This window comes from Anoplolepis gracilipes, chromosome 5 (assembly GCF_047496725.1).
Source record: "Anoplolepis gracilipes chromosome 5, ASM4749672v1, whole genome shotgun sequence".
Classification (NCBI taxonomy): Eukaryota; Metazoa; Arthropoda; class Insecta; order Hymenoptera; family Formicidae; genus Anoplolepis; species Anoplolepis gracilipes.
This window is the reverse complement of record NC_132974.1, coordinates 1,929,773-1,947,029: the sequence shown is the minus strand read 5'-3', so window position 1 is coordinate 1,947,029 and position 17,257 is coordinate 1,929,773. Positions and strand designations below refer to the sequence as shown.

The 17,257-nt window shown below is 31.4% G+C and overlaps 1 protein-coding gene across 1 annotated transcript; it reads right to left on the bottom strand.

The window, feature by feature from the left end:
- Nucleotides 1-2,053: 2,053 nt before the first annotated feature.
- LOC140666138 (uncharacterized) lies at nucleotides 2,054-17,168 on the bottom strand. Its single transcript, XM_072893011.1, has 6 exons — nucleotides 16,800-17,168; nucleotides 14,983-15,028; nucleotides 10,741-10,971; nucleotides 7,714-10,582; nucleotides 7,034-7,265; nucleotides 2,054-6,892 (listed from the first exon to the last, which is right to left on the bottom strand). The coding sequence occupies exons 1-6, from the start codon at nucleotides 16,854-16,856 to the stop codon at nucleotides 6,884-6,886; spliced, it is 3,444 nt and encodes a 1,147-aa protein (XP_072749112.1). The 5' UTR covers nucleotides 16,857-17,168; the 3' UTR covers nucleotides 2,054-6,883.
- Between the last annotated feature and the right edge of the window lie 89 nt (nucleotides 17,169-17,257).

Here is a 17,257-nt window from a genome sequence, read left to right as displayed (position 1 = left end):
TTTGTGCCAGAGAGAAAGTAAATATAAGTATAATTATATATATATATATATATATATATATATATATATATATATATATATATATATATATATATATATATATTGCAAAAGTTTACGCACTGTTATATTGTTTCTGTATATGAGAAAGAGAATGTAACACATGTTATTCATTTTAATGTACATACATAATGTATATATTTTTTTTTATTTTATATCTTTTTGTCTTTATTAATAAACTTACATTTTTTCGAAAATCGCATGACTTTTCTTCTAATTAATCATGTAAATTGTCTTATTTCAAGCGTTATATATTCTGTATTAGAAGAAAAGTAAACTGTGATGACAAAAAAAAGTTTATTGAACAAAATAAGAAAATATTCAAGTTATACTAATGAATATACATATGGAATCGAATATATTTGTGAAACAATATTTTTATTACTTATATTACTCCTATAAAAATAAGAAATATTTAAAATTGTATTTTTGTGAAGTATATTTGTAATAAAAATATAGTTAAATGCGAGAGAAATAAAGATCGGAACTATGAATTATTAACAATTGTCAGCATTATTGTGAACATGCTTTAATATGTTACATGCTATCTCATTAATAAACCAAAAAGAAGTCTTGTTGAATATTTGATTTCTAAAACTTCTGTAGCTATACACTTTATATAAATACAACATATGTTTCTTTTTTCATTATTAATATTTATTAGAATACAGAAATCAATTCTTTACAAATCTCTTCCAATAGTTTTCAAATTTTATAAAGTAATGTTTTTTTCACATATTTCTATTGTTAAATATATCTTACAAAAATTTTTTTTGAAATATTTAATAAGGAGGATATCTAGTTTTTATATGTCTCCATAATTTTGGTTCAGACATTAATATGCACAAGTTTAGGTACAATATAAGTCTAATTTCATTAACAATATAGATATAAAAGTTTTGAAAACAAAATATATAAGTAGATGTGACTTGGGAAAATAACAAAAACACAAAAGTATTTTTCAAATTCTTTATTTTTCTACTTTCTTAATAAATCAATGACTTCATCTACTACGGACTGTGTATGAGTTACAATTTATTTTTATGGCGCACTATAATAATTAATTTCCTTTATCTTTCTACTTATTCTCTTATCATGATTACAAAAATTCGAAGTAAATAATTTTATCTTTTTCATGAAGTGCATTCTACAATCTGATATTTAAGCTCCGTTAGTCATTACTTATTATATTTTACCCTTCTTACGATCTTGCGGGGACTTGAAGAGAGAGTGTGACAATTTCATTATATTAATTTCAGAAAATAAAGAAGGTTTTTATATATTTTTCAATAATCTCTCGATAACAGAGTTAACGTCATCTCAAAGCGCGTTTTAGAATACTGTGCCCGTTCTACATATTATACCATGGATGTTTTTGTTTATAAATCATATAAGTGTATACAAATAGTAGCTAGTATGATTTATTTAAAGAAAACAATATATCAACTTGTTTTTCAAAACAAATTTCTTAATATAAATTATTATGATTTTAATGCATTCAGAATCGTCAAACGACAGGAACATAATTTAAATAAAAAATTAAATTATTGATTTCTATTTTCGAAATACTATTTTTATATTAATTTCAATTTGCATAATCTAAAGTATAATTCTATGTATAAGCAAGCCTTAGATAAAATTTCTAAAAGGAGCATATATAAATCAAAAGTAAGTATATGTATGTGAAAAATTATTAATAACTTATTCTACGAATAAAATTTTGCATGGATACTATTAGTATACACTTTTTTTTAAATTCTGTAGAGAGGAAAAAAATTATATTTTAGCGGACGACTTCTCTCTTTTAATTTATGTAAAATTTCTCTAAATATTATCTTATATTTCTTTTTTCGTTAAATTGATGTACAAGTAGTCGCAGTGCGAAAGCGCCAGCACTTTGACAATTTCATTATGTTATTACAACACGAAGAGAATTTAATTATTTCATATACAACAGATTGTCAAAGGAAATAGGTTTAGTTTACTTTTCCGGACATGTGATTCTATTATCTTTAATAAATGTCGCACTTTTCTCATTATAAGTATACACATTACTGCACGTTAAATGAAACGAGTTAATATAACTGATGTTTAAAGACTTTTATCAGATATGAAAAGCTATATCAATATTATGATCCAAATTCATGATCAATATCATGAATTTAGATTAATTTATTTAATAAATTATCAGTTGTATGCATTTCTCAAAATATTTTCATATCCGATAGTAGGAATAAAAGATAGCCAGTCTTAATTTCTGATGTTTTACATAAAAAATATAATAAAGCAGTGTATAAGCTGATTAAATGAAATTAAAAATACGATATGAAATCGGTATCACTGATAGTTTTGGAAATGTATACTTCTAAATTAGATTTTAAATGCATATCCTAACATATTATAAAATGTATTCGTAGAATGTAACTGAGGCGCTATTATTTTAATATAAAAGTATTTGTGTGTGCAGAGACACATTTTGAGCGCATTTCATCGTGATAAGTTATATACAATTGAAATTCGCTTATCATTCTCGAATCACAAAAAATAAAAGATTTAATATATACTAAGGCTACACCAAAACTATGTACATCGATTATGAAGAGAGAGCACTAGTAATACCCTTCGAAATCTTACTTCTAGTTAATATATATATATATATATATGTATATTCATTTTTTTATTAATCAATGTATGTCATTAATAAATTCTTAGATATGGTTTCTTTTGTAGCTTAAAAGCTAGCACATGTATTTTAAATATAATTTATAAATATATTCGAGAGAAACGCACACTTGTTCTCCCAAAATAATTACGAATAATTCTCAAAAAGTGACGGTTAAATAGTAAATATCTTGCACATAATTTTAATACAAAGTTGTAAGCGAATTGATACTGTGATAAAAGTGATAACAAAATAATAAAAATTCGTCTAAGAATAGATATGTGATATTTATTTATCATTTAATCTGTTACAGTACGTTTGGCCAAGTTATATATCGAATTAAAAAAAAATATGATTAAATTTCTCATATATTAATAAATATTTGGTCCATACTTCTACCAAACTATTATAAAAGACAATTCCAGGAATAAAATAAATTAATTATTATTATTAATTAAATGAACATGTGCTTAATTTTTAGGCTATGCGTAATATATATAATTCCTTTGCAGTAAAAATATATTATGGCTATAATATATCGTACTTGATTCCTGACTAGCATGTGTTTATACGAGTGACTTCCTACTTTACACATACGATATCAAAAACAGAAAAAAATTTATCTGATCATTGGATTTAATAATATAATTTTAAATTTATCTCATTATTCTCTCTTTCTTTTTCTTCTCTACAGATTTCATCGATGCATGAATGCATATTTTACATTAAAAAATCTATAGAAAAATTTACAAAACTAAGAAAAAAAACAGAGTCACTCAAGAGATTTATATACGCAAGTAAATTTCGCATTCAACATATTTTCATGTTCAAATGCATACAATTTCGCCTTAATTATCTCGTACGTGCATATATGCGCGTATACGCAAATGCATATATAAATACGCATATATGCATCATGGGGTATAATAACGGCTTCACCTTATGAATAAATTTTTTGAAGATATTACAATCTATGAATTTGAGGCCGTAAACTCCAGATAAAGAGAAATATAAATATTATTTCGTTTACTATTATACCTGCGTAAAATATCTAATAAACGATATATATATATATATATATATACGCAAACTTTGTCGCGAAATTCAATGTGTCTTCGTATCACTTTCTATAAATCGTTTTTGTATACAGTATTTTATTAAGGCTTCTACTGTCTACTTGATGTAAGTTAAGCTATTAGTATAATTCCTATACATTTTAAGCAAGACCAAAAGAATATCTTCGTTTGCACGTATTGGTGTTACAGGTGATATTGAATATCTTTCTTCAGGAATGTTTAGTTAGACAGAAAAACTAAACGCTTCATAAAGGATTGACAAGTTCCGCTTAGATCTGTACATGTAAATTATACATTTTAGCGCTGCGGATATTTCCTACTACTTCGTTACACCCACTATTTTTCAGTCTTGTAATAATACTACGCTTTAATACTTTTTATAATTTTATATAAAATCATTGCGTATGTATGTATCTATACATTGTAAAAGAACACTGTGTCTTCGGTTTAAATTAATGCATATTGCAATAGATTTGTATGGATTTATAAATGTTTTTGTAATAGAGTGTATATATATATATATAATACATAGAACACAAGTGTATAAAGTCTAAAGATTCTCCTTGTACAAACAGTATTGGCTAAACACATTTAGTCTAGTAAACATAAATTCATACGTTTAAAGAATAATATAACATAGATAAGATAGAATAAGATAAACGGTACAAGAGAGACAACTTTTTAACGACACATTGAAAATAAGTTTTTGCAATCATTTGACATCTAAGGAATTAAAAGTCATGGAACTTTCCTATTTTCTTAGGCATTAAAAGATTGTAAAATCTTATTTATTTTGTGATATAAAGTTATTAATACTGATGAAAATCCATAACTCATCTTACAATATGTATTGTCCCGCAAGTTCAATGTACATAAATTTTTATTGATGGCCACAATATCTTTGCATCCATAATTTTTTAATTATAAATATTTATTTGATTATTTGCCAGAGATATAGCACGATGAATATAAAACAGAATTCTGTGTGTATTAATTATATCTCAGTACGAAATAATCTAATCGGTCTTATAAATGTATAACTCTAAGTTTTTATTATTGCGTTTAATATCACTATTAATGCTAACTTCCTCAGCATGATATATTCACTGTATGTGCAATATTATACGAATTATATTTTTTTGTTTCACAAATTGTGTCTCTTCTCGTAAAAAAGAGAAGAGTAAAAAAGAGTAAAGATAAGTAAGAAAAAGAAACAAAAGTGGAAGAAGCACAATACAAGAATACAATATAAGTAAAAGAAACAAGAATGGAAGAAGCACAAAATATTATAAATATGCTTACGTATAATATGCATATTTATGTTTATAAAAAATAACACTAGAAATAAAAAAAATATATAATATAGCTTTAGATTTAATATAAATATTGTAAATATATATTATTCATTTTGATACTTTATCTATTCGTATCTAATATACATATATAAATACGCGACGTGTACCACCAAAATAGAAATAAATATTTTTGGTAAAGGCTTTGTAGAAATATATAAAACATGTACCATTTAATCACAATTAAATAATGAAGTATACGAATTATTTTAAGTACAATGCAACAATAAATGAAATTAAATAATTAAAATAATCATTAAATTAATAATTAAATAAGTTAATATAAATAATTAAATTAATTAAAATAATCATATAAACAAAAAGAAAAAAATGGCGTTATCGTTTGTATCTTACTTTAATTTATGATATCAAGATACTTGGAGTGACATAGTAAAAAGTAAAGATGTAAGACATAAATGATTTAAAAAGCTATATGTTGTAATAAAAAAAAAGATTCGAAACATTCACACATTATATGACAAGTGTCGAACTAGATTTTTACACTCATTTTGTAAATCTTATTTAGAAATACTCGTTTATAATCTATATAGTGCCGTCTTTGATTGCCCAGAGACTATGGTATTTACCATGTATGTCTCATTAGAAAGAAGACCATTTAAAGGCTGTAACATTTTATCTTAATTCTTTAAAAAGTAACTTGTAAGTGTGAAAACCCTGTGAATGCTATGCGACTGACTATGTTCAGTGCATTTTTTGGTTGTACAGAATGTGGATAGATAATATTTTAATCAGCATAAATAAATATTGTTTAATCGTATCTTCACTAAATAAGACGAGTTCTCAAAACTTTATAGCATATGATAATCGACAATTGTGGTTTTGATGCTTTTCAAAATTGTTATACTGGGGCCATTTTTTCTTATTTAATATACAATTCCGTATCTTTCTCTCCAGCACTTCTAAAGTCACTAGAAAGAAATAATAAACTAGCATTTTTTAGCGTGACTTTTTTCAAATTTTAAATTTTAAAAGAGATATATACGAGCTAGAATTATTTGATTTGAGGTATTATAATTCTGTTGTATTATATTAGCTCTGATGTCGCATAGATTGATCCATAAAATTTCAAGAACTCTGACGTGAAATCTCTAAGAGTTATTAATCATTCAATTTTCTCGAAGATGACTGTACAATAGTCTATATATAGAAGTATACTCATACAAAATAAGAAAGTATTTAAAAAACGATATACTCATATAAAGTATAGAATGCATATCTTTTACACCCTAGGGCAGGATTTTTACTATACAAACTATTAGTTTCTTATTGAGCATATTTTAGAAATTGTTTGAGTCGTTGTAGGAATTGTTTGATTACTGACATTATTTCAACTATACGCTAGTACCTAGATTTCTGTATAAATTCATGTCTTTTTTACATTTTTTTTTTGATTGTGCTTTTTAGAGGAAGACTTTTACGAAAACATCGATAAAAGAAACCTTTAATTTGATTAAAGAGTGCTTTCGTGTTCTTAGAGTTATAAATTTTTGATTGTTATTTGATAGAGTCATTTGGCATGCTATACTACGATATTGGCATGTGGCGAATGATCATAGATAGTCCGAAAGTAATCCCAGATATCCGCGTATAGTGTAAATAGTCACAATGCCCCAATTATAATTTCTACCATTGAAATACACATCCTTACTCATTTTGTTTGGAATTCCTAGGAACTTCAAGTTTTTAACTCTTTTTCCCAAACAATATTATTACATTCAAGCTTCCTGCAATAAGAAAAAATATGAAATAAATATTTTTATAGCAAATTATTGTTTTTTGAAAGCATCTAAAAAACTTTACTTTTTCAAGTTGTTATTAGATTCTATTTGTTGTCATCTTTTATTTTATAACATTGTAATACTTACTTCAGGGAACAGAAAGTGTTCGCGAGTAGGTTGTGGTTGCTCGAACGGTGAGCTGCTCATGTAACCAGGTGATGGTGACTCGCTCTTTTCTAACACTGGAGTGATATTTGCATAATTAGCAGATGCCGTTGTGAGAATTCGTCCCTGCTCTACCAAGATACTTCGATCAATTTTATAGTATTCTTTCCCGCTACGAGGTCGAAGAGTTGTTGCTACTGCTCTACCTCCTAATCTGTATATAATAAATTCTCATATCAATTATAAGTAAATTAAATAACTAATTTATAAAAAAAATAATTTACAGAGTTACAGAGATAGAAACTGAATTAAAATAGTAGTTTTAGTTCCTTATAAAACAAGCTTTCTATATAATTAAAATATTCAAACAAATTTGACAATAAGATTGTAAATAGATAAAACATTTGATTCTCTATTCAGCAATTTTATTACCAAAATATTTTAAAGAAACATGACGTTTTTATGACAAATTAATTAATCAAATTTATCAAAAAATTTCTAGTAATTTCAGTTTAAAAAAGTGTCTTAGAATATTGAGTAATTTAGAATATTGTACATACGTTGAAAAAGTATTTTATGTAATTTTATATCACATAAATTAAAAAATGAAAAGGATAAAATAAATTTCTACAATATTTATAATTACAGACGCAAAATCTTACCTTAGGCTGTCGGGCGTATCGGATGAAGAATGTGACGATAGTGACAAGGTTTCAATATAATCCGACATGTCGGAAGTACCACTGCTGGTACTTCGAGAATCAATATAGGGTGTATTCGAGACTTCACCGGGACTGTTAAAGCCTTTCGCAGCCTTCGGCAAACACGTAGGTATGTCAGCTTCCGCGGATGAAGATTTCGTTGGCATCTTAATCTTTTGAAACTGAAAGGAAATTTCACGAAGAGGATCACTGGACTTGGACTTCCTCGGCAAGCTGCTGTGATAACACGTGGGCGGAGGACTCTTGCGACAAACTTGTGACAACATATTCTGCTTTATCATTGAAGCGGCAGGTCCTGTCAACGATAACTCATACTCGACAAATTCTGCTGTTCGGTGACTTAAGGAACCAGTGGAGACGCCAGAATCGTTGCTACTTGACGAGTCTCTGTTGTGACCGGTTTTGGATGGTACGGATGACGAGCGTCGAATTTTGATAAACGACGGTTGAGACGCGACACCGGTCACCAATGATTGCCCGGTCTCCTGACCGCTACTACTAATTTTGCTCACGGAGTTTACACACGGATTATGTGGTTCATCGGTTATCAGAGAATTTTTATCCGCTTCACTCGAACATTTGTGGATAGTAAGTGTGGACGGAAAAGTGTGACTCTCGTCGTCCAGATAATGCGCGGACTCGGCGGAATAAGATCGTTTCCTGAGAAGTATATTTATGCCGCTACCACCGGATTCTGTGACGTTACCCGCGTCCAAGTAACGACGCCTGAGATACGGACTGGATAACATCGCTGAACCTGGTACACGATATTCCGAGTCGGAACGTTTTTTATTCCCTTCAAGTAACGTGGATCCCGATAATGTTGGATTGCTGGAACTCTTGATGCCGCTGCAAAGTCTGGACAAAATCTCTTTGGAACAAGCATTATGAATCGGTTGCATCGGTAAGTAACTGGGAAATGGTTTCTTCTTCGGAGTTTGCTTGTCCGGATCCATAACCAAATAATCGTCTTCCCTTTCCTTCGCGTGACCACATTTTTCGCAAACCTTGGAAACGTTCTCGCTCGCTGGCACTTCGGGTGCTGGTTCCTTCAATTGATCTGCGAATTTCTCGATCTCTTCCTGTGAGATACTGCTTTTAGTTAGTACGTCTTTGCTATTTTCGTAATGTTCGAGCGATTGTGAAAAATCTATATTTACGTAATTCGCCTGCTTTGATTCCGGTTGTGTATCTATTACCGGTTCGACGTTCTCGTAATTGTTCGATTTATTTGTCGCGGTACATCCGCAATTCTCCACAGCTTTCTCGTCGATCGATTCAGTTTTATTTACCCTTTTAGCGGTTGCGTAAATGGCAACTTCTCCACTTGCATTCACCACTGGCATCTTGCCTTCACCCGAGAGTTTTACGGGATGTACCGTGACGCCGGTGGGTTCGATTCCTGCACCACGTCGACAATATGGCAGGACAAAGCCAGCCCAGCTCATAACATTGTGACAAGGACATCCTGAAGACCTAGGCGACTGAACTGAAAGTTTCGCGGGACATCCACATCCTTGGAGGACTACAGCCTGCGGCACCTGAGGCGTATCGTAATTGGGGTAAGTTTTCGGCAGTGTAAGACATTCTTTAATTTTTCTTGGCGTGTCATAATATTGTTCCGGTTGTGGGCCTTGTTCCAGCAGCATATGATGACCTAGAATTGTCTTCGGAATGTCATAGTTCTCATAAGGTCCTGCGGCGCTACGAGTCACGAGCTGCTGCGATTGTTGTTGAGATTGTTGAGTTTGTTGGGGTTTTAATGCATGTACGCAGGTCTGTTGTTGCTCGATTGGAAGTGGCATTGGCGGTTTTTTAGGCTTCTTGGTAGTGACGGATTGATTGGCTATCGGCAGTGATGGTTGGGACGGTTTTGGCGGTCTCGGTGGCAGCGCACTCGGACTCGGTGACATTCGACGAGCCGTCGTTTGCTGTGCCGTCTGAGACTGGGCGGTTTTCGATTGCGCGCACTGGCATTCGATCTGTTGCGAACCAGAGTAATCACTATCGTGACTACTACTGCTGTAAGAGGACAGTGAGAGCCGATCAAAAGTACGAGGTTGCAAATGACATCCTAGATTATTCAACGTACTGACGGCTGGACTTATGCCGCTCATAGTAGTTGTAGTAATCAAGGTGGACGATTTTGAGACAGCACCGAGTTTGCTGATACAACTGGCGCATCTTTCGAGACCGGTCGCACCTTGACGAGTAAGCGAACAGCTGCGCCACTCACCGCTAGTCTGCTGATCGGGCAGCTCCGATATCGACATCGTATCCCTGCAACTGTAATCGCCATCGAGTTCTGCTGTCTGTTGTCTGCTCTCCGCGGACGACCAGTACGGTGAGTTCTCGTTCTTGCAGCTGTCGCATTGCTCCTCGTACGTAGATGTCGAATACAAGGCGGTCGAGGGGAAGAAATCGCTGGCTCTGGTCTCTGTGCGAGAACACTGACGCCGTCCCGGGCTATCTTGTGTCATCGATTGTTCTCTACTGAGTGGCGATCGTTTTTTCGTGGTAAGCTTTCCCTCAGCCGCCAGCTGCAGTGTCTTGACTATGTCGTCTCCCTGATCGGTTATCAGAACGTGTAGCCCTTCGCCCCGGCCGCATCTGGAACCACCCTCGAAACAGAATCTACCCTCGACCACACCGTATCGTCGAAGATGCGCGATCTCCCATATACCAACGAGTCGCGGTGGTATGCCGATGGTGATACAGAAACGACGGTCCTGAATGTGCAAGTGCGCTGGCCCATTAGTGAACTTCGCCTTTGATGGTACCGAAGAGATGAGAATCAAGAATTGCTGATCTGTTGGGCAAAGTTGGCGAATTAAATATACGAGGTAACTTTTTCAAACTTATACTTTATGCATTCTAGAGAACTCTGCAAGATCCTACATAACTATAATATATGCTTCCCTTTCTCTCTCTTTCTTTTTTGCTAATGATACTTTGCGTGCAATTTACCTTCGCCCAAGTTATTCGAGATCTTAACCTGCCACTGTATTAATCGTTCTCGCGTGTCAAACGCGAGAACGACTGTCACATCCTGGCAAATTATAGCGATTGTATTGGATTCTTTGTCAAGCGTAAAACCGCTTTCCACTCCCAGAAAATGTTGCAAGCTCAAAGACGCTTTCGTTTGGCCTTGCTTGTAACGATCCTTACTATCCCCATACAGTTGTAAATGCAAGCAATCTGTTGACAAAAGAAAATAAAATTCATTTACTTTACATATATTTTAAGACTGTGAAGACAAATCATAAAGCGTATAATAAAATATCTATATATCTTTATATTCCTTTTTCTCAACACTGAGTTTTAACATGTCCGAATATTTTTTTGTTCGCTTTTTTCACATATGTTTTTACTACATTTTTTTAATCAGTGCTTTTTGATAAATAAGCTCTGTTTAATCAAATTTTTGAAATCAAATTCAGTTTCAATAAAATTTTTTTAACAATTCCAATTGTTCGTAATTTTTGATAAAATTACGATTTTTTATATCAAAATATAGTTTATTTATTTCTAATCAGATCTTTAAAAGACGATAACAAATCAAACCAATGGTTTTAAGCTAATAAGATAAAAAAAGCATAATTTTCGAAAATATTGACACCATTATCTCTTATATGTTCAATATTTTTTAAGATATAGATATACTTATCTAATATATAAAGATAGACATAGATATATACAAAAATTCCTTTTTTTATTATTGTGTTACTCAAAATGTTTAAGAAATTATCTAGTTTTCTTAAAAAATAAGTAAATGTTCATATTTTAGTTATTTTAAAGTACCCTCACCCTCCCATATTATGATGTTTGCAATTCCTTACTAACTTTTGACAAATTAGAGAAGATTGTTTCTTATGCCATATGTGCGCACGAAATAATGTTTCAATGCTTGATATTTATTAACACATATAAATGTAAACAAAAGGTATTTACACACAAGAGGTATTTATATACGTCTCGTTTTATATATTATTTCCTGGTACATATTAACTGATAAATACAAAACATTTCCGATATCTACAGAAATAAGACGTATGCAAAGTTGACATTATTAAGAATTAAAAAAAATAATTAAAGTTCTGATTGCTCCCCGGCGAATTCTACAGTTCTCTATATTTTTAGAAATAGTTCGGTTTAAAATATCGAAAATAGTACTTCAAGGGGGACCAATCACATTTTTCTTCTAATTTTGCGATATCCTAATAAACATGATAACAAGCGGTGTTATCACTTCTTGTGTTGTCACACTAATTCGTTTATTTTGAGTGCCATTATATTTATACCAATTAATAATATTGTTAGTATTTGCAACATAGTGGCCATCGTTGTATCTTATATATGATATTATTTCTACGAGACGGTAACTGTTTTGATCGATGTTTATTATTTCTGGAATTATCTATTAAAATATATAGACTATAATTAATTTTTTCAATGCTGTTACTTTTACAGAAGTAACAAGTTCCGGTTTTAAACTTTGCGTTTTCTACTGCTTGCTGTATGCAGTTTAATCCATTCTCCAACATTACATTGACATCTATATTTATCAATGATAAATTGCGAATGTTGGAATAATTACATTCCTCGTAGATTTTCATTTTTGCGTAACTAGGTGCCGTGGCAAATAAATATTCCGCTAAATGCGCGGCGTTGCAATTTGCATTGAACGAGCATACTTGTCTTGAATATTTTCTTTTTTCCACCAAAAATTGGTACATTGTAGAGAAGTTGTCCTCGCGAAGCGTAATGTGTCGCGCTAAGCTTGCCACTGTGTAAAATATCTCACACTAAAATGAACAAAGAATTACTTGTTTTCATCATTGAATTTTTATATAACATCATAGAAAGTAAGAGCGCACATTAAAGTTTGTAAAATGAAATCAAACGCATATGTTTCTTTGATAGCAAAATGTATGTCTTTTTATAGATACAGATTTGCATAAGCTGTCACTCTTTAGTAACGGCCAACTGTCTAATATTATACGCTTCGATTCTAGACAATCGTCGAGATAGGTACGTCGCTTTCCTTTTTTTTTTTTTTTTTTTTTTTTTGAATAATATGTTCGCGAGTCCTTTTTTTACATCAGTAGCTCTACATGCTTCTTCTTTTTTTGATGTTTTAATTACTTCTTTCGAATCCGAGTCTTTCGCTTGCCAGGCGACTGTTCTAAACATCGATCAAAACAATTATCTAATAGAAATAATATTATATATAAGGTACGGCAACGATAGCTATATTGCATATAATACTAACAATATCACTTATAAATATGATAACATGTAAAATAAACGAATTAATGTGACCACACAAAAAGTGATAACACCGCGTGTTATCATATTTATTAGGATATCGCAAAATTAGAGTGCCATCAAGGTGTAGAGAGCTGTCTATTCTTTGTATCGAAAGCCCAGGTTTTCAAATTCAGCGAGAAAAACTTTCATTGTCATCTTTCGATAGGAAATGGCAAAAACACCGAAAATATCTTAATGTTTTAAGAGAGTGTATAATCCAGGCAATTCGGGCGTTAAATTATAGATTCCATATATATGCAAAAAATAATAAAAAAACACAAGATATATGTAGAGAAGTTACTACTCTCTGACAAGAGGTACAGATTGAGAAGGAGTAGGAGGATGCTATTGTAGCGCTTCGAATGTTAATAATTATCGATAGAACTCTTCGGGGAGTTACCAGAACTGTCGACAGAACTGCTGGTTATTGAGAAAAATTTTCACACTGATAAAACGAATATTTAAAACATTATAGAAGTGAAAATTTTTATCAGAAATCGATAGTTTTGTTGAAAGTTCTCCCAAAAAGTTCTAACAATTGCCCTTAACAACTGAAGTTCTACAGTTGATAACAAAAAAGTTATACCGTCTTAAATTTGCGAAAAATGTGAAGTTGGCCACCCCCTGTACATTCGAGTGCTATTTTCGGTAGTTTAAACAACGGAATTATTTCTAAAACTCAAAGAATTGTAGAATTCTTAGGGCAATCAGAATTTTAAATATTTTTTTTAATTTTTGATAATGAAAAGCCAACCTACGTAATAAGTTTTGCGTCACATATGTCGCATTAACGTTGTTCTCTTCGTTAACTTCTACCTAAGAAAAATTTATGAACCGCTGAGACTTTTGGTTCTAAAATATCCTCAAGTCACGAAGATCACGTATTAATGGTTATTGCCAGAAGCAAAGCTGTTCTTGGAAATTTTTTGTTGCTTCAAGCAACCAATCTGTAACAGATGTGGCAGCTGCTACCCTAGGTAGGTCTAAAGGGAGAGAGACTCTTTGTACTGATAACAAGCAGGAAGGGTCCCTTTAAAGGGACAGAGAGAAGTGGAAATAATTAACTTTTCAGCTATAAATTCCAGCAATTTGTAACACATGGACTGCAGAAGTCCGTAATATTGCCCCCTCCCCCCCTCCTCTCGATCGCTATAGTTCATTTTGAACAAAATATATATTTAAACAATTATATATTATATACATTATAACAATCACGCGAACAATCTTGACTGTATTTAATTACTAATTAACAACCTTTTTAATTATACGCAATCAAACTTTATTGCAAAATATTAGATATATATGTTTATTTTGTAATAGTTCTTGTATGACATGTAAAAACGAGTCAGTTATTACATTTCCGTTATAACGATGTTTTTAAGTCAGTTTTTGCTTATCTTTATAAAAAGATGGTTGATGAGTTACATTTTTATGAATAAATTAGCTCATAACAAGCTAAACGAAATTTGCTCTGCAATAAATTTCATATTTTCTTAATTATAAAATCACAAAAAAAATATCTTGCAAAAATAGGAACATACTATATAGTTTGCAAGTAGATGTGAAGCACAGAATCTATTATGCAAATTGCCAGAGACTACCGTATCAACATGATAACAGAAATAAAAAGTAGGAGCTTCAAGAATATACATATAATGTTTCCTGTTTATTATCTTGCTATTATCTTTCCTTCTCCCTCTTTCGCGCTCTGATAATATACAATATAATAAATGCGATATAACAATACAGATTTTTTACACGTATGCCACTGATACAATCTTATCTAATTCAGCCAGTAATAACAAATTAATATTTTAACTTGTTTATAAGATAAACGAATGATAAAACAGTAAAACTATTGTTAGCAACTGCGTTTAAGAATAAAAAATGTTACTTTACCTGCTACTGGCGATAATTTTCGCATAACGCACCATCTTGATTTCCACTGTAAAATAAATTATACTCTTAAAAATACATTGTTTTATATATATATATATATATATATATATATATATATATTTATTAACAATAATTGTAATAAAAATTAATAACGAAATGTAACATAGTATTCGTTTTGAGTTTGTGATCAAAGTAAACGGGCACTCTTTTTAAATACCTTATTCCCTGCTCTCTTTTTATAGACTTGGATTAACTACTTTCCTGTACCACGTCCTTAAATAATGTAATCCCGCCAGCCTTCCCTAATGTAGTTTTTCCAAATTAGATTTTCATTTTTTAGATGTAATGAAATTTCCCCCATTTAAGATATATATTTTTATATGTTAAATATATCAAAAGGCAAACTGTAATATTAATACATAAATAATAAAAATTATTAAATATTGTAATTAATTAAGCAAGAGATTCTGTATGATGTAAATCACTAAATGTGAACAATAAAGCCAATGAAAACCTGACGCGGTATTTGATGTAAAATATAATTAATCAAAATATAAGTTTCTCTACGTAACAAAATTATACATTATGCCAACTGTTTTGATTCAATCCTCCTTAATAAAAATACAAAAGTTATTAAGATAATATATAAATAGTAATAATTATTAAGACTTATATATGCAGATACTGTAATATTTAAAAATATAATTATGTTTTTGTGATTATTTTTTTTTACAAAATATTAATACAAGATAATGTTATATTCTTAACTTTCTCAAAATGCTAAAAGATATCAAAGCTCACTATCAGCATAAATATGAAAAAATATCTGACAACAGACATGATAAATATTGTATCTGCACTGATAATATATAAAATTACAAATGTCACAAGAATTATTTATATATTATGAATCTTAAAAAGTACTTTTATAAAATATTTAAAGACAAAAGAATAATGTTTCTATAAAAATAAATATAAAAATAAAAAGAATAGATACATAATTAGATACAAAAAACAAAAAATTATCACACAAAATTATTAAAAATATTTTCTTTGATAATCTTCTTAATTTGTTTAATTTTTATTAATATTTTTTAATATCTATTTTCAAATCTTTAACATAGAGCCTCAATACAACAGTTTATGCTCCGATAATAATATTCTCCATTTTAATTAAATGCAGTCTTTAATTTTACTATACATAAAATATATAATAACAAAGACAGATATATTTATAACAAATTTTATGCTTTTTATCTTTAAATAAATAATGGCAAAAATAGATGTCGTTAAACAATTGTTAAATTTGAAATCTTGCATCTAGTACGTATATATTGTTTTGTCAAAAATTACATCTGACAGCTGCCCTAAGTAGCTCTGCTATTGTCGCGCATCTTTTCCGGGACGTTCTATATAACGCGGACATAAACGAGCCACCGGCGTCGTGCAAAGTACACATATACACGCTATAAACCGCCCCCGTAATCGTCATATAATTTTTATCGCGAATAAGAAGAGTCAGGTGATCCTCGTCGACGAGCATCGCGTGAGCACGCGTTTGAAATTCTCGAAACAAACGAGAGGTGCAACGGAATGTCTGTCGGAAGGGGTCGTGGATAAGATTCGCGAAATTGCGAAGATGCGTTCGCGTGATTATCACAGGGTGAGAATGAAAATGGAGCGCGCGGGGGCGCGCGCGCAATTTTTCCGCGTTCGGTATACGCATCGCTCATCGTATCGCACTATGATATACGGAATACGGTATAAAAAGTATAGCAAGTATAGTAAGCGAGCAAGCAACGACTGGGGAGACTCACCTTTTTGCCGTCGCGAAATTTCACGTTTCCCTCAATAATACAACTGTTATCCACCATTGTAGAGACCCTGGCTCCGTTACCGCACGCTGCTTTGTAATATTTTTCTCATTACCGTGACATTCGGTCGGCCGAGCTTCCGCAACGCGACACCATTTGCGGCACCCGGCTACCGCACCGTACTGTCTCTCGTACTGTCTTTTTTTTTTTTTTTTTTTTCCTTCCCCACAGAGACGGACGGCAATCACACTGCAGTGCCAAGAATCACGCGGCAAAATCCATACTGCGAGCGATCAGTCCCGTGCACCAACTGCCATCTTGACGATGTCGACTTTGGCTTGCTACGCGCACTAGCACACTAGCACTCTAGCGCGTTTCTCGTATCGCGCGAGAATCTAACGCGATATCAGCGCATCTGTCAGACGACGGTAGAAGCGTGCCGGAAGGGCGGCAATTACAAA

What these genes read in the sequence shown, in the direction of transcription:
- LOC140666138 (XM_072893011.1), bottom strand. Translation starts at nt 16,856, where the DNA reads ATGGTGGATAACAGTTGTATTATTGAGGGAAACGTGAAATTTCGCGAC. An exon ending in AAAATTATCGCCAGTAGCAG is followed by an intron (nt 10,972 to 14,982) that starts GTAAAGTAACAT and finishes TTTTGTCAACAG; the next exon opens with ATTGCTTGCATTTACAACTG. An exon ending in CTCGAATAACTTGGGCGAAG is followed by an intron (nt 10,583 to 10,740) that starts GTAAATTGCACG and finishes TTTGCCCAACAG; the next exon opens with ATCAGCAATTCTTGATTCTC.